The sequence below is a fragment of the Sander vitreus genome, chromosome 7, assembly GCF_031162955.1.
Source record: "Sander vitreus isolate 19-12246 chromosome 7, sanVit1, whole genome shotgun sequence".
Classification (NCBI taxonomy): Eukaryota; Metazoa; Chordata; class Actinopteri; order Perciformes; family Percidae; genus Sander; species Sander vitreus.
Genome location: NC_135861.1, coordinates 2,555,437 through 2,573,967, shown reverse-complemented (window position 1 = coordinate 2,573,967; position 18,531 = coordinate 2,555,437). Strand labels below are relative to the sequence as shown.

General features: G+C 42.1%; 1 protein-coding gene across 1 annotated transcript; it reads right to left on the bottom strand.

Moving 5' to 3' along the window:
* Nucleotides 1-1,775: 1,775 nt before the first annotated feature.
* lrif1 (ligand dependent nuclear receptor interacting factor 1) lies at nucleotides 1,776-14,705 on the bottom strand. Its single transcript, XM_078254201.1, has 3 exons — nucleotides 14,089-14,705; nucleotides 5,648-8,480; nucleotides 1,776-3,929 (listed from the first exon to the last, which is right to left on the bottom strand). Exons 1-3 carry the CDS (start codon nucleotides 14,127-14,129, stop codon nucleotides 3,060-3,062), a joined length of 3,744 nt encoding a protein of 1,247 aa, XP_078110327.1. The 5' UTR covers nucleotides 14,130-14,705; the 3' UTR covers nucleotides 1,776-3,059.
* Between the last annotated feature and the right edge of the window lie 3,826 nt (nucleotides 14,706-18,531).

Below are 18,531 nucleotides of genomic sequence, written 5' to 3'. Positions count from 1 at the left end.
TAACCCTGATGTCTGAGATGGGAAACTCTGAGTTTTCGGTTCCAGAACAGCTGATATGAGTTGGTTCAATCAACTCAGAGTAGGTTCACGCGCGTGCACCGCCACAAAAAAAAAAGGCAGCATGAATGGAGCCGTGATACTACGATTCACCATGGCAACAACCACAAACGAACGGGTCGGCGGAAATACTCATGCGCACATACAGCGAGTTTGAACGTGTATTTCGTTAAAAAAAAAAACTATCACAGCAGCTGCTGCAAAAGAGAGAGAATTTGCGTGGGAGAAAATTGCTGCTAGAGTAAATGCGCATATTCCAATATAGTGTATAAATATCATATTTAATCATAAGTATAATATTACTGTTGAAATGGTATTGAACCTATAATCTATTTCATTTAGGTGCAATACTGCGGGCGAAAAAGTCCTAGGCCTACTAATCCCATTCTGAGGCTGCAGCGCCAACATAATTATGATTCATAATCTTTTATTTCAAAGGGTTTACATCATGTACCTGCAATACTGTGGAACTCCTTTTTAATACTGGTTTGTGTCCAGGGAACACTACAAAAACGTTTAAAACATGTTTCAGAGCGAGTCACTCTTCTGACAGCGCTTTGCTATACAGTGGCTTTACTAAAATGCTCCGCGTCGCCAATGTTGTAAAGAAAACTGCCGTTTGCAACAAAAAAAAAACGTAATGCGACACAAATAATCTGCTGGGATGTAAGAGCATGTCCACGATGGGTGACGTTAGTGATATGAGGACGGATAAGGTTATGTCAGCTACATGACTGATAGACTGGGAAGAAAAACGATACGGCTCAAATAGGTAGTTATCTGGAAATGAAAACGCGTCGGGGCCTCAATATCATCTCAACACCCTGCGAAGTAATCTTCATCAACGGGATCATCGACAAAAGGAAATGCCATGTTTTTTATAATAACATGGTTAATAAACCAACCCTGTTTTTTTTTTATTCATGCAGATACAGTAACAAACTGCGCTAAAATGTGTCTGATACAGACTGAATGAATGAATGAGGAAATGAAAGAGGGCTGTGTCAGAGGGAGGAGACTGAGAGAAGAAAACCTGCTCCCGACCAGGTTGGGTTCACAGACTCAGTTAGTTTAAGGTACCTCTCTTTCTGAAACGGGAAACCCAGAGTTTCCCTCATCTCAGGGTTAACAAACTCAGAGTTTTCACTAAACCTGCTTTCTGAAACGGACCCCTGGCTATCATTTATTCTGGTCTGAAAGGGTTTTATGTTGAAATAATAAAAAACTTTGTGTGTACCCTCCTAGTATTTATCTGGTTTTTGTGTTGAACTGTAAAACTTTATATTTGTAGCCTTTATGTACTTATGTTTTGTGTCAGCACTAGGAAAGTGTTTATTTAAATCCTAATATGATATACTGTACATGTAAGCAACCGGCCAGACACGAAAATAAACAATTCATTCATCCATTGTATGTAATTTGTATATGCTGTACTTTATCCACACACAGTTATTTAGTTAATATCATTTAAAGTGACAGTGACACATGGAGACTTAATGTCTATTGCACAATTCCGCTTTTGTTCTTATTAATGCACACATATAGTAATCATGGCCTGTTATTTATCTTTAAAGTATAATCTGTAGTCAGTGCGACATTGTGCTACAAGGCGTCACTCTTGTTTTAAAGCCCTAATGATACGTTAACATAGAGCTCAACAGTGTGGTTTCGAAGTACAAATCCCATAATTTTCTCCATAAGGATTCAAATACAACAGCTCACTTGAACTAGTGAATTTATTTGCACAAGGGGCCCTAAAGAACATAAATATTGCATTAGTATTTTCATAAATATGACAATAACTTTTTTTTGTTAAACTGTATGAACAACATTTTCACAAAGATAATAGAAAAAGCTTCTTAGTCGACTATAAATCCACACTGACCATCACCCATCAGTTTCTCAGATTACATATACTTTTACAGTATTTCCACAAAGTCCCACTCCTCAATGACTCAGACAGATGAGCATGTCACGTGATAATGAAGCGCTCAGGCTACATCTACATCACTACGATTTGGTTTTTAAGCGTTTGAGTTTTGAGCCAACAGCGATCTCCGTGCCCACAAGTGTTTTTATCTCCAGTAGAAGAACTAATCTCCGTTTTAAACTAACACGCCTAAACCAAAATATCTCATCAACATTGTGGTATACTGGGCATCAACAGGAGGCAGCGTGGAGACTCCTCCTGTTGCTGGGAGTTGCCATGGTAACGTTAGTAGCTTTAGGCTAAGAGAACGAGACGTCATGACCCGATCAGGCGGCCAAACGTTGGCATCGTTGTCGCCAAAGGTCTCCATTTGAGGCCGTTGAGACTGAAACACGACCCCGAAGATTCCAAACCAAAACGGGTCAGAAGGGTTTTTAAATGTCACCGGTTTAGGGGCTCGGAAACACCAGAGCAGGGGGAATGAGAGGGGGGAAACGCCAGAGCAGGGGGAATGAGAGGGGGGAAACGCCAGAGCAGGGGGGAATGAGAGGGAGAAACGACAGAGCAGGGGGAATGAGAGGGAGAAAACACCAGAGCAGGGGGAATGAGAGGGGGGAAACGCCAGAGCAGGGGGAATGAGAGGGGGGAAACACCAGAGCAGGGGGAATGAGAGGGGGAAACACCAGAGCAGGGGGGAATGAGAGGGGGAAACACCAGAGCAGGGGGAATGAGAGGGGGAAACGACAGAGCAGGGGGAATGAGAGGGGGAAACGCCAGAGCAGGGGGAATGACAGGGGGGGAAACACCAGAGCAGGGGGAATGAGAGGGAGAAACACCAGAGCAGGGGGGAATGAGAGGGAGAAACGACAGAGCAGGGGGAATGAGAGGGAGAAAACGCCAGAGCAGGGGGGAATGAGAGGGAGAAACGTAGCAAACAATATTTTTTTAGATTATTTGTTGGCATTTATTTGAGAGGACAGCTTAGACGTGAAAGGGGAGAGTTATGTTATATGCTAAAAATAAATCTATTAACTTTGTAAGAATATTAGTTTAAAATATTGGATTGCTCGTCTCAGCTCGTGCCGTTTCTCATCACCTCTAAAGCTGCTTCTTGCTCTTTCAGAAGCTCTTTGAGTTTTCTGATCTGTTCATGTTGATTCAGTTCCTCAGAGTCCACGGATGCTGCGGACAAACTGTCACTGGCTGGAACCTCGGAAGTCTTACTGACGCGCTTGTTCTTGGCTCTTAGACAGTCGGTCCTTCCAGATGTTTTTACAGCTTTTCTCACAGCCTTTGTTCTCCTCCCTTTTTTACTTGTCTGCTCGGTCGCCCATGCCCAGTCCTCTGGCTCCTCTGACTTTGGATCTTGAGCACCGGGGATGCAACACGGACACATTGTGCGCTTCCTCGTTCTTCCCATTCTCCTTGTGTTTGCATTCAGATCCGCACACGTCTGAGTCTGCGGCCGGCCGGTTGGGTCCTGTGCGTTTGGGATGTCGTTTTCATCCGTGCTGAGGAAATCCTCATCTATGGGTTCCACGTAGCCAAACGCCGGCTCCGTATCGACATCACACGATGTTCCCTTGAGGGAAGTGTCACCCGGATGGCGTTTGTTCTTCAAAACAGAGACAGGTTTCGTGTTCGGCTTCAAGCGTGAACATTTGAGAGGTTCGATGTCTGTGTGAGCACTCGGAGTGGCAGAGCCTTCTACTTTCACACCGCTGCAGCTGTCGCTTTCTTGTGGACGGTTAAGGTCCTTTAAAAAAAGTTCTTTCCCTCTCAACCCTGCAGGACGAGACCCGACTGAGGCACCATCAATCCTCTGCAGGCAAACCTTCACATTGGCTGTTATCCCAAACATCTGTCTCAGCAGATTATCAGCCATTCGACGGGATTCTGGTGCCGGCGAAGACGTCCAACTGGTTGCGGCATTTACAGAGCTCTGCAAGTAGAAAACAAAACACTCTTTAAATCAGAGATCTTCAACAGGGGGTCCGGGACCCCTAGGGGGTCCTCAGAGTAGCCGCAGGGGGTTTTAGGCTATGTTCACACTTGGCGTCATTTTATAGTAAAAAAAAAAAAAAAAAAACGTTTTTCATCAACTGGCGCAATAAACATATCGCGAAAGGCTGCAACACATCGCGATAGACACTCAAGAGTTTTTTGTGTTACTTGAAAGAAAATAGGAGAAAACTGCACATTAAAATGTAACTGTCATTCCTTTTTTAGTGGAGCCTTTTATATTTAATTAAATGTTCAATTTGTTTAATAAAAGAATGTTAGAAATGATTTCCTTTTCGTTTGTTTTCAATTCAACAAGCAAATTGTTGTATTTTAGCAGAACTGAGTACACCTTAATCAGGTTTATTTATCGCAGGTACTATAGTTACTGCGATATTCAACAATATAGTAGCAGTAATTTATTTTCCTCATATCGTGCAGCCCTAATATTCACTCACATTCAACTAGGCAAAAAAAGGATTTCCATTTGCCTATTTGCCGTACAACAAGACAGACGCTTTTTTTTAATCAGATAAAGAGGTCCACTGTCGTGAAATGAACTGAATGGATCACTAAAACATGAACTTCATTGGCAGCCTTTAGGCCCGTGAAACAAGCTAGCGCAAAACGCTGATTAGCTTATAAAGCTAGTCGTCGGGGCATGGGTAAAGTCAAAAGAAATCGCTATTTCTGTACCACTAACAAGTATAGATATATATATATATATATATATATATATATATATATATATATATATATATATATATATATATAGTGGTTTGCGCTAGCTTGTTTCAAGCTAGGGACACATTCGATTAGCATGATAACATATCCCAGAGAACGGTCGACTCCATGTTATTAACCCCTATGTTCATTTTGCGCCGGAATTGTCCTTTAAACCTTATGTTGGGATACTTCTGTTGATTTTATTTGCTTGTTTCACGATTTCACGTTCTAACAGACGAGATTCAGAAAATATCTACCTTTTATTAAGGAAATATTTATCGCTGTCCACAGATATGGAAAATGTTCTTCCAGACATGCATGTTGACGTTTAAATTTATGAATTGCAGGCAGGTTCTCCCAGATACATTTCACAGTTTTTTGTTATTTTTTGTCTAAGGATATTCACTCACATTCAACTAGTTAAACAAATGATTTGAAGACTTGGATATCAACAGGTTTTTGGATGTAAATAAATTGCCGATTTCCGCGCAAAATACGCGGGGCTTGCATGATTTCATAATCCCCGCATTTTCGTTGCAAAAAAGTCACATAGATCTTAGCAGAAAGTTGAAAAATGTTGCGTTTACTTCACACAAGAGCAGCCATTTTCCCCTGTTGCCATGGGAACGTTATGAAGTGACGTAATTACGCGACGTGAACGTCATCGAAAAGCTGCAAACCCCGCGATGAAGCCATGATGGAACCACAGTTTTTGCAAGTTCCCGCAATTTCATCGCATAAATATCCCACATATTCCCTCGTATTCTTAAGAAAACGTGCTACATAATCAAGGATTTTTCCCCGCAACAATCACAAAAAAACTCTGCATTCTTCTGGAAGAACGGTCTTTTTCTGAATAAGAGCAAAAACTGGAATAATAATGTGCATGTAAGCGTAGTCAATGTGGAGTATATACATTAGAAGTGCCCTCACCTTCATTTTGTGGGTGTCCATCTCTATTTTGCTGCTGTCAGAGTTGCTGGGATTTGCTGGACTCTTTGTTTTTACATCAACTTCCATGCTCTCCGACTGCTGGGTGGCGGTGCTCCGCTGACTGCTAAAGTTCGGACCCTCATTATTCTGCATGTTCATCGCTGCTGAACCGCAAACACGCGTTAAGTTTTTCCCTGTGTCGATGGACATACTCCGGCCAGGTTTTCTTCCTCTATCAGCGTCCGTTGTTCCATCCAGGCTCTTCTGTTCTGTCCCGGAGACCGGATTTGTAAGGGCGTCGCAGGGCTTGGGAGCACTTTCTCTCTCTGCAACAGCTCGAATAATCTCTGAACTGACGGAAGAATTAACAGGATCAAGAGCCGGAGCCGTGCAGTTGTCCTCTTCTTCGATTACCCACTTGATGGGGCTGTTGGGCCTTTGTGAAGCCTTTGGAATTAATTTTAAATGTGGTTTTGGTCCTTCTGATGGCGATCCACATGAAGTAGCATTTGACACGTTGGAGAGAAACTTGAGCGTGTCGAGTGCAGAAACACTTTGTGGACTGACAGTTGGGACAGGTGGGGACGTGTAGACCACACCGGCTGAGCCTGAACTCGGAGAGGAGTTGGCTGGCGAAGGAAAAATCGGTCTCTTGACATGAGGAGGTAGTTCAGATGCTGGGACTGTCGGGACTGTAGGGACTGCTGGGACTGTCGGGACTCTTGGGACTGCTGGGACTGTCGGTACTGTTGGGACTGCTAGGACTCTTGGGACTGTCGGGACTCTTGGGACTGCTGGGACTGTCGGTACTGTTGGGACTGCTAGGACTCTTGGGACTGTCGGGACTGCTGGGACTGCTGGGACACTTGGGACTGTCTGGACTGTTGCATTAGGGGTAATCTGAAGGTACCGTCCTCTGGGGATGGCTGGAGCCTTCACTGTGACTGGGAGTGGACCTGGAAGTCTTCCTGACTTCGCACTGTTTGCTGCAGTGGTTTCCATCTGAGGCACGACGGCTATTAAATTCACTTTCTGTTGCTGCAGTGGAAGATCCAAACATACTTGATTAGGGAAGACATTCATGAGGGAAACCTGCTTCCGGACAACTTGCTGAGTGGCAGAAGGATTCAACGCTGCCTTGTTCACCATCTGAACAGCTGCTGAGGCAATATTTACGCGATCTGCTGGACTTTTCCTTTCTACATCAACTTCCACGCCCTTCGACTGTTGGGTGGCGGTGCTCCGCTGACTGCTAATGTTCGGACCCTCATTATTCTGCATGTTCGTTGCTGCTGAACCGCAAACACGCGTAACGTTTTTAACTGTGTTGACGGACATGCTGTGGACAGGTTTTCTTCTTATAAGAGTGCCAGTTGTACCACCCGGGCTCTTCTGTTCTGTCACATTGTTCGAGCTGCTTGTACCCGTCTTGTCTGTTTCCTTCACAGGTGCCATTTGTGTTTTCAGTCTCAAATCTTGCGTGGACTCAGAGTCAGTCTTGGGGGGGATATACGACACAAATATTACATTGTCTTCATCCGGACGAGTGGCCGCTGACATGTGAACGGATGCCGCTGGTTGAGACGAATCATTGAGAGCGTCGTCGTCACAAAGATCAATCACTTCATGCGACCCTTTTGGGATGATTATTCTGATGCCCTGCCTTTTCTGAGGTGAAACTGACTCAAGTGATTGTTGGGATGAAGGCACGGTGGTTTTGTTGTATTCATAACTTTTTCCCGCTGCTGTGGGTGAGTCGCTTTTTCCCATTTTATATGGTACGCTGCCGTTTTTTGCCGCCAAAACCACCTTCCTGTTGCAGGTGACCGAGGTGCTTTCCTGTCCTTGTCCACTTTTGCCCAGACTCGACCCGGAGACCGGATTTGTAAGGGCGTCGCAGGGCTTGGGAGCACTTTCTCTCTCTGCAACAGCTCGAAGAATCTCTGAACTGACGGAAAAATTAACAGGATCAAGAGCCGGAGCCGTGAAGTTGTCCTCTTCTTCGATTACCCACTTGATGGGGCTGTTGGGCCTTTGTGAAACCTTTGGAATTAATTTTAAATGTGGTTTTGGTCCTTCTGATGGCGATCCACATGAAGTAGCATTTGACACGTTGCAGAGAAACTTGAGCGTGTCGAGTGCAGAAACACTTTGTGGACTGACAGTTGGGACAGGTGGGGACGTGTAGACCACACCGGCTGAGCCTGAACTCGGAGAGGAGTTGGCTGGCGAAGGAAGAATTGGTCTCTTGACACGAGGAGGTAGTTCAGATGCTGGGATTGTTTGGACTGCTGGGACTCTCGGGACTGTTGGGACCGTTTGGACCGCTGGGACTCTCGGGACTGTTTGGACCGCTGGGACTCTCGGGACTGTTGCATTAGGGGTAATCTGAAGGTACCGTCCTCTGGGGATGGCTGGATCCTTCACTGTGACTGGGAGTGGACCTGGAAGTCTTCCTGACTTCGCACTGTTTGCTGCAGTGGTTTCCATCTGAGGCACGACGGCTATTAAATTCACTTTCTGTTGCTGCAGTGGTTGCTTGTTTAGTGAACTACCGCGATCCAAACCCACTTGATTAGGGAAGACATTAATGATGGAAACCTGCTTTCTGACAACTTGCTGACTGGCAGAAGGACTCGGCACTGCCTTTTGTACCGTCTGAACAGGTGCTGAGGCGATGTTTACGGCGACAGCTTTCTGTTGTGTCGAATCCGTCTTGCTTATTGGAGATTGGAAAAACTGCCCGTTGACCATTTGTACAGGAATCAGTTTCATGATGTTCTTTCCGTCGGCTCCGACGGCAGGTATCGCCTGGTAGAAGACACCGGTCCCACTGACAGGAAAAAAACAACACAGAAACATGTCAGTCAACAACCGATTATTCAAATTTTACACTGTTAGAAAAGTCCGTGGAAATTAGAGATGGTCCGATACCATTTTTTGCTTCCCGATACCGATTCTGATACCTGAACTTGCGTATCGGCCAATACCGAGTACCGAGCCGATATCAGTGTGTCATATATTTCATTATGTTTTAACAACTGTATACTACTATCCCTGTATGGATGTGATATTATTTCTATCTTTGTTGTCAGTCTGGCTCAGGTTAAACTCTTTCTGAAACATGAACAATGAACGCCCCAGAACTTCTGTTATTCTGCAGTTTGACAGTCAGTTATAACGGAAAAACAACATAAATAAATAAACTACTTTAACATAGATTTTCTTTAGGGCTTTATTACGTGGTATCGGATCGGTGCATTAACTCCAGTACTTCCTGATACCGATACCAGCGTTTTAGGTGGTATCGGAGCCGATACCGATACTGGTATCGGAACATCTCTAGTAGAAGTCCGGGCTAATATACTGTGTTAATATGAAGGACTTTTCTGTATGAATTGTCACAAGTGTTTTTCCGTATTTAGATTTTCTGGATTAACAGAAATATCCGTTAAAAAGATACAGAGTAGAGCCCGACCGATATATCGGCTCGCCGATATTATCGGCCAATATTAGGCATTTTCCAAACTATCGGTATCGGCATTTATAAAGGCCAATAAACGAATATTTAAAAAATTAAATAAAAACGGACGAAACCCCCTTCAACCATGTTCTGAGTGTTGGCGTTGCGTAGTTTGTCCACCAGAGGGCGCTCTACAACCTCCCTGTTGGCAACACTGATTTTTTGTTGTTATTGTGTTTTTGTTCAAAGGACTTTAAGTTTTATATCTTAAGTTTGTATTTTTATACATTTTATTTATCAGAACTTATATATTTTGATGTTCTGTTGTTACAATAGAACAAACAAGTTTATTTTTAAACTGCATTATCATATTATTTTAGTGAGGACTCATAAATAACTACAAATAACTAATGTTAGGGAAATCTGTTAATGTTTTGTTACTCATTTCTGGATTTCTTTTTTTAAATATATATTGGCCAATATATCGGAATATCGGATTTTTAAATCACCAAATATTTGTATTGATATCGGCCTTAAAAATCCTTAATCGGTTGGGCTCTAATACATAGGATATGCCTTAAACTTTATTTTTAAGATAATTTTTTGGGCCTTTCCGCGTCTATTTGACAGGACAGCGCAGGATATCGCCACAGGTCGGACCCGAACCCCAGACCTCCGTGTCGAGGCACAAACCCACAACCACACGCGCGCCTGCTCTACCCACCGAACCAACCCGGCCACGAAATGTCCGTAAACTTAACGTAAAAGCTACTGGTAATTTTCTACTGAGACATTATCGGTTTTTCTATGTATACATGAATGTATTCAACACGTTTTTTGGACCTCGCGGATACACCCAATGTGTTTTTCTCTGAATGTAAACATTACTAACTACATAACTTCTTACACAATAAAAGTCATGTATACATAAATTCATTTGGGACTTTTGCGCAAGAGCGACAACATTTTAAATGTGAATTTAGTGAAAGGATACCCCCCTTGAGACATAGCATCTCATTTTCGAAGGGGTCTTATGAACACAAATACATAATTATAAAACACATACAAACAGAACTGCGTTACATAACAAACATATATTACAAATAAACAGATTCAGACAGCTTGCTCAACCTCTCTCACCCATACCCCCAACTTGTATACAAAATAGTACCTGCCTAAAAAAAGGGTCCATGCGCCGGGCGCATGGTTCAAAAGGGTTGTACTTAGTGTCTTCATTAATTCATAGGTGTGTTTTGGGCGTAACATGAAATAAACCAATCAGAAAGTCATCTCCCATTCCCTTTAAAAGCCAGGCACGTTTGTACCTTGGCACATTCTTATTATGATGTGATGATGATGATTTGGTGAGCCGGAAGGAGAGATTTTCAGGAGAAGAAACTGATCTGCTCGTGCGTGAAGTGAAAGCGTGCAAGCTTATCATATATGGCACGAGCACTATGCCACCAAAACTCAACGATGTGAAGCCGGCGTTAAAATAACAATGAAATGCTGCGTTATTGACTTTAGACCGGGTTTTTGTTGGTCAATGGCGCGATCACTTTCCGCTGCCTCAAGATAGCAATACGCCCAGAATGCACCTGAACACACCTCCCTGTAAGACCAGCATGCCCAGAATGCACCTGAACACACCTCCCTGTAAGACCAGCACGCCCAGAATGCACCTGAACACACCTACCTGTAAGACCAGCACACCCAGAATGCACCTGAACACACCTCCCTGTAAGACCAGCACACCCAGAATGCACCTGAACACACCTCCCTGTAAGACCAGCACGCCCATGGGCGCACAGTAGGTGGTACGGTTCATGAAAAAACATCCGAACTGCTCGATTCGCTTGTCTCGGTTCAGAGCGCGTGTGCGTCGCACGGTTCGTCAGTCCACCGTTAACGTGCACTAACTACTTTCGGCACCTATGTTAAAACACTTACCGGAAATGACGAGCAAGATGAGCGTGATGAACGCAACACATGGCGGCTGATTGGACGAAACGCGTCACGCGGGTCTTGCTGCTCCCGAATTTCAAAACAGACTGTAATGGCGTCTCGTTCTGAATACGATCTCGTATTTTACGAAAAGTGTTTCTGAAAACATTTTAAGCGAGAAATAGGCCATACAGTTGCTGAATCTGTCTGTCTGTCTTGCTTGCTTTTGATCGACAAAGGTCAGTTTAAAAGATTTTCGTCAGATTGTGAGAGGCGCCGAGTGGACCGCTCCTCAAGTGGAGCGTGGAGTGCTGCAGGTCACGTCACATGTAGAAAAGGTAAGTGGGAGAGATGAGGAAGGCTTCCCGGAGTTGGAGGATGCTCCAGCGTCGTATATAGTCTGGTGTGTGGGAACATTTTGGATTTCATGTTACCTATGATGACAGCGGAAAAAAAACAATAGATAGAACTGCCGCTGTGTGCACGTGTTGTGCAACATGCATTCAATATGCTAATTTTAGCTATATGTATCATATGCTGAAGTATATTTCTGGAGTGTTAAAGATTAAAAGAACCGTACAGAACCGAAAACCGTGATCCTAAAACCGTGATACGAACCGTGGGTTTTGTGAACCGTGCCACCCCTAGCGCACAGATGCATTTGCTGTTTAACCCTCATATTGTCTTTGGGTCAAATTTGACCCTTTTTCAAAGTTTCTATAGCAGAAATTTGGGGTTTCTTTCAACCTCATTGCCCAAAATGATCACTGATGGTTCCATGAAACGCTCTTTACAAGTCAAAAGAAGGATCAGTTCACAACTATCATTGACTTTTGGGTGTTTTATTCAATTTTATAGCATTATTCTGGCTAAACGTTCTGTGATTATCCCTCAACATCCTCTGATCTGCAATATTTGTCAAAATAATTAATACTTTCTGCTTTTTTTAACTCAGAAATACTGTTCTAACTATGCTTTGTTCGCCTTGACCTATGTTGTATGTCAGTTATTGTTAAAATTGAAATAAAACAAGTTGGAAAAAATAATTAGATATGATTTCATATAGGCTAAATGAGGTATATTGACCATAAATTCCACACAAAAAAATAGTGGTAATAAGTTGCTGTTAGTGTATAGGCCTACTGGTGGTAGTGGGGGGAAAATGTAAAAAAAAAAAAAAAAAGAAAAAAAAAAAGTTGAAAAGAGACAGAAACGTCGAAAGTGTAACAAAAAAAAAAAAACATTGTTCATTTCCAATTTGGACCCGGAAGGGCAACACAAGGGTTAAACAATGCGGCCGCTGGAGAGGAAACTGACAACTGCGTCGGTATTTGCGCTGCGCTGGATGCAAGATTATTTTAATATCTTAGTATTCTATGCACTAAAAAGGTATGTGTGAAGGCTTTAGGCCACCTTACACATTATTGTAGGCCCAGCTTAATATGCAACTTCATTTTCTACAATATATGTAGTATGGGGTTCCTGCTCCGTCTCACTCTCAGTTAAGGGGACCTCACCTTAAAGAAACACTGAAGACCCCTGTTTTAGTCTCCGTATTCTTGTCTACGTATGTATGATTGTTTTCCTGTTGCAGTGCAAGTGGCTGATGGAATACATTTTTTTCCATTTTCTTCATGTATGCAAGTCCACAAAGAATTATAAATGAATAAAAATGAATCCAATCTAAATCTAATCTTTAAGTAAAAGTATGAATACCACACTGTGAAAATAATCCATACATAACCCATTACTATTAACTTATGTGTGTTAATTGTATAGCCCACTTGTTCTTGATAGGCTGGAAACAGGACAGACAGCGCTGATGGTTAGCTTAGCACGCATATAACCATAACAATAGTAAATCAAAGGCAGCATGCTAGCTACCTTCATATGTTAAGCTAAAAGGTCAATGGTTTGGGCTACTATGTAGCCTACTGCAGGGCTATTGAGGCCACACCCACTCAACATTTGTATTCACTGTATATGCCCGTCTGCTTATTACAAAACAAAATGTTTATATTTATGTCTGTATAAGATGGAGTTTGTATGAATTACCCAACATTTCCAGTTAATTCTCGTAAATTCCCATTAATTCCTAGCCTGGTTGCCAGCCGAACTTAGCCCCGCCCACAACATTCGAGGTCGGGAAATTCGCATTCTGACTACAATCTGAATATGACGATGTCAGGCTAATTAATTCCCATAATTTCCATTAATTCCCCGGGAAAGTTTCCGGGAAAATTTACGCCCCTTTGCAACCCTAGCTCAAATTAAGTCCTTTATATACTTCCGGGTAGTTTAATCTACAGCAATGCATCACAGTGTATAAGATCATCATATGTTTGTAGCTGTGTCGCTGTCCTGTGAGAACCACGTATCGCTAAAAGGTTTAAAAAGTTTCATGGTGTCAGAAAAACAGCCCCGTTTTCAGCTTCTTTGACGATGGACGAGGCTTTTTAAAAAGACTTAAATTTACCTTGAGAAGGAGGAGAATTTTCTAAACACTTCTTCCTTCAGTTTGTTCCTTCTTTGTTTTGAGATATGTGGTTTTCACTGGACAGGAAGGGGATACAAAAACCGTCATCTGTAAAGTAACTAAAGCTGTTGATAATGAGAGGAAGGAGTGAACGTCTTAAGATGTATACACCGTTGAATTAAAAAAATAAAGTACTAATAATAATAATATAACCATCATGTTATAAGCGAGATGAATAAAATCAAGTCATTTTGAGGCAAAAACAACCTTTCAGTGACAAGGTAGGGGCTGGGATCACTTTTTGGCAAGTGGAAAAAGGATGGATTGTTTATAACCTAGGTCACGGGACGCTCGCGCATACGTCAATCACGTTTTGACACGACACCGGTCTACTCATCAGTATTGTTCTAAACATTGTTTGTGTCAATGTAAATGGGTTAGGGTTAGGGGGTTAGGGTTAGGAAAAAAGGGGTTCAAATCGTATTTTTGTTTGTGGGGGCCGCCCCCAGCCCCCGCTTCTCAAACCAAAGTAACAACGTTGACTGTAACCATAGTTACCTGTGAATAGAATCCATGTTTTTCGTAGCGGGAAACATCATAAAACCACTTGGACCTGGCTTGTAATGTTCCCATCCAAAAGCAGCTTTAATGAGTCTAATGAGACAGAATAATTCCCGGCACAATGTGCGTGTTACTTCCGTCCCCAAAGTAGCTAAACTGAGAGGCTGTCTATAACAACGCAGTGGGTCAACCGTCGACTAAATGAACGCCCGTTTAACATTTTTCACTCGACAATTTTCTTCTGGGGCTTCCGTTTCTCTATCACGTCCGTTACATCAACCTTCCGGTCTGTTACAACAATGTAGTTCCGGGTGGTTGGTTGCATAGTTCCGGAAGTAAATATCCCATTACTTTCCATCATAATGATTTAGATGATTAGCCATGATGTCTAAATAAAAAACCATCCAAGGTAGACTGAACACGAGCAGTGAGATTGTGAAACGAAGGTTTCTGCTCCTGTAGAAGCCATAAGTCCGTATGAAATCAAACTCATGGACACTCCTTCAGTGACAGGCTGCTGCACCCGCGCTGACCGGGCTTCCCTGCTGTCGGGTTGCCAGGTCCGCGGTTTCCCCATAGACTGTATATAAACTGGACCAACAGATCCCGTTGCTCTGGACGGAGACCAGTGAAGGATATTAGAAGCACTTTTCCGGTGATGGCTGAGCGTTACTGTTATTTATTTTTTTTTTTTTGCTTTCAAAAAACTTTATTATTCCAGTACAGAAACATACAAACATTGAAAACATTAAATGCATACATACAAACAAACATGGAAAAGGGGCGCATGAAATTTACATCAAAGAGGTTGAAAGGCATTGTAAATGTTCAGAGTCCGGATGGCTTTCTTATATGTCAGTCCTTTTACAGTTTCAAAATATAATTTCATGTCGTTTTTATATTGGTGAATATTCGGTTTTCTATCAGACTATTTGCATTTATGGATCTACAATTTCCCAAATAAAATTAAAAGATTCAAAATGAAAATATGGCGTTTATCCAAATCATTTCCTTCATAGTAAAAAATAATGTCTCTACTTTGTAATTTTATCTTATAGCCACACAATACATAAAATACATCCTCCAAAATCAACCTAGAACAATCTGACATAAAAACATTCACAAAACAAATGTGCAATTGTCTCTGTGAAAACCCCACAAAATGTTCAGGATTCAGAAAGTTCAGGTTTATATTTCTTTAAAATTTGATTTGTTGGGTAGATGCAATGGACAATTTGAAAAATACTTCCTTAACTTTATTACTAACAACATATTATTATAATAGGTCCAAATCAAATTCCAATTGATATTCCCATTGGTTATTCCAATCATTTTTACATCGAGCAACTGTGGGGCAATGTGTCAAATGTCTAAAATATCTATTATTGCACTTTTTATCCTTTATGTCAATGCCATTTAATAAGACATCCGTTCTAAATGTTGACTGATCATTTGACACATTACTACTCTGCAGCAGTCTTATGTAACCCGTGGGTATAGCATCAAACACTATGCTATAGTCTCGTGCAATTATTGGAATATTAAACGTCATTAAGAATTCTGAATATGTAAGTAAGTGACCATTGTCATTAGTCAGCTGGGAAATCATGGCTGAGCGTTACTGAGCAGCCTCCAACTGAGCTTGAAGACGTAGATGTGACGTGAGCAACCTGTCTGAAAGTTGGAAGTCTTCTGGTAGCTGTGCCAAGAGAAATCTCAATCATTCCCAATCTAGCAGAGACGGAGAGCGTAGGTATATGTAAGGAGATAACATAGGCACAGGCTAATGTTAACTATCACTAAAATGATAGTTAACATTAGTCATTACACTTAAACAGCTAATGGAAGTCCAAACTGCCTGAGAGCTTCTCCTGTACTATACGGTAACTCCTCTACTATGAGACAGGAAGTCTCGTGGTTATGACCCAATCGTTAGCCTATTGTTATAAAAACGTCTGCTACGGAGCCATAACGTGAGGTACAAGGTAATGGAGCCTTTTATACATTGTCGTGTTTCTTTAGAAATAAACAACGGACAAATAGAGTCTTTAAACGCTTCAGATGTAAAGTTATTCTCTGTCAAAGTGACGTCAACATGAATGGAAGTCAATGGGATGCTAACGGGAGGTGATGGCTTCTTAGCATCAAAATGGCGCCATAGGAGCTACGCGCTCCGAGGAGAAGCTGACCCCCTTGGGTTTTCCTGCGTAATTGGGCTACTTTTTAAAGTGTTGCCGTGGGTCAAACTTTTTTTGTCCGCTGGTTGGGTAGCCCAGACCCACACAGACACCACGCGCCCCCGCCGGCCCACTGATGAAAAAAGGGTGTTTTGCAGTATTCCACAGTTAAAAATGTGTTGAATTTAATATCATATTTGGTCACGTTAAATCTTATTTTACATAACATAACATGACGTTAAGTGATTGTCCCGATACTAGATGACAGGTAGTATTTTTTTATTTAAAGGTGCAATATGTAATATATTTCCGTTCCGTGACGGAATTTCTGTTTGTGTTTTGGCCTGTGTTGATATCAAATGACCATCTGACAGCCCGGTCCAGTTGTCAGATGGTCTGTAAAAAAACGTAAACCCAGCGCGCTACAGCTGTAATGTTAGTACAGCCATGGAGGCAGCAAACAAACAACGGGATCAACAGAGATAGATACCAACCTAAAAGACTCTGACATGTTTCTAACAGTTGACCAGAAACTTAACGAACCCCGGGTATACAGTATATTGGGAGATGTATGTGAAAGATGGAGACAGCTTAGAGCCCAAAAGGACGCCGAGTTGGCTAATTTCCTCCTGAACAGGTATAGCTTCCGGCTAATTTGTCACGGCTACTAGAGACGGGCATTTTCAGTCATTTCAACATTTGTGTACTCGCATTGAATTTTATAAAGTAAAGTTACTCGAGTTAGTGTGTCTGTCAGACGGCGAGGGAAGACGGCGAGGGAATGGTCTAATTTTGTGAGTATGAGCTGATGCCTTCAGGCAAAAGGTACAGCTTACCAAACTGCAAGCTTAACAGGTATAAATTCTCATTTGTGCCACTTTCAATCAAATTAATGAATAATAAAAGATAAGATGTGTGTGTGTGTGTGTGTATTGGCTGCAGTGATGGATGTGTGACTAATAGGCCTACAACTAAAATATATCTGTGGTACTTACCATTATGGTTATAGGATGTACAATGCCTGATAGGGTACTGGTGCAATATTTATATATATATATATATATATATATATATATATATTAGGGCTGTCAGCATTAACGCGTTAATCGCGATGCGATTAAGGGCCGAGCATAACGCGTTCATTTTTTTTAAACGCATGCCGCCATTTATTAATTTATTTTACCCTTCACTCGGCTTGGCGTCGTGCCTAACAACGCCCCTTAGCTGTTCTAAAATCACTAGAATCTGCGGCCTCTTCGGGCTAGGATACTATTTGACCCTTTGCAGCCCCGTTACTTATCATCAAGCTGCCATACTTACTTACTCGTAACACATCCTGCTGCTGCAGGCTGCAGGCATGATGGCGCTTTTTATTTTCCAAATCTCCCGGATGGCTCAGTAGACAAGTCGAAAGCCATATGCACGTTGTGTAAAGCCGAATTAAAATATCACCGAAGCACGTCAAGCTTGAGCTACCACCTACGGAGCTAAGCATATAGTTCAGTTAACGTGACTCAGGTTGATGCTAGCAGGCTCAGGCAAAGCAGTATTTTGGAGAGTGCTAGTTGCCGACCTGTGGATGAAACCAAATCCAAAAACATTACTACAGCTCTTGTAAAACGGGTGGCAACTAACTGCAGACCTGTCAGCATCGTAGAGGACTCGGGTCTTGAAGACGTACTACGGTTGGCATGTTGTGACCCGTCTTATACACTCGAGGGGGACAGTAGTTTCACGCATACACAGCCTGTACGACACGGAGGAAGTGCAAATGCTGTCTCATTAACCGGTGTTCACTGGACATCAGTGAGTCATCAAAATTATTTAGGAGTTACTGCACACTATATTAACTCTGGTTGGACTTTGTACTCGTTTGCCTTAACGGTTCGACATTGCCCACCCCCCCTTTTCTGTCCAGGAGAATTGTTACATTCCTTATTAGAAAAATGTAAAGGTTACAAATGTCCTGCTGTGGCATCTGGTTTTTGGACCATTTTATTTGTATAAGCAAGGAGTTAGTGTTACATCTCAGTTAATTGCTGTGGTTTAAGGATAGGGATTAGTTAGGTACTTGGAGGAATTGTGCAGTAATGACAGATTCACAAATCTTTCTTTTGTTTACAGTAAATAAATAAATAAATAATAAACAACTACAAATCTTAAAGTCAAGTTCATAAAGCAACTTTCTTTGCATTCATTTGATTCCCAATCAAGATACACTGGTAATAAGTACTTTCCATTGTTAATATGTACTTAAAAACTG

Bases quoted from the DNA above. Each gene is read 5' to 3' on its own strand.
- lrif1 (XM_078254201.1), bottom strand. From the start codon at position 14,129: ATGATGTTTCCCGCTACGAAAAACATGGATTCTATTCACAG. The intron at 8,481-14,088 runs GTAACTATGGTT...TTTTCCTGTCAG, and splicing joins AACATGGATTCTATTCACAG to TGGGACCGGTGTCTTCTACC. The intron at 3,930-5,647 runs GTGAGGGCACTT...TTCTACTTGCAG, and splicing joins TGGACACCCACAAAATGAAG to AGCTCTGTAAATGCCGCAAC.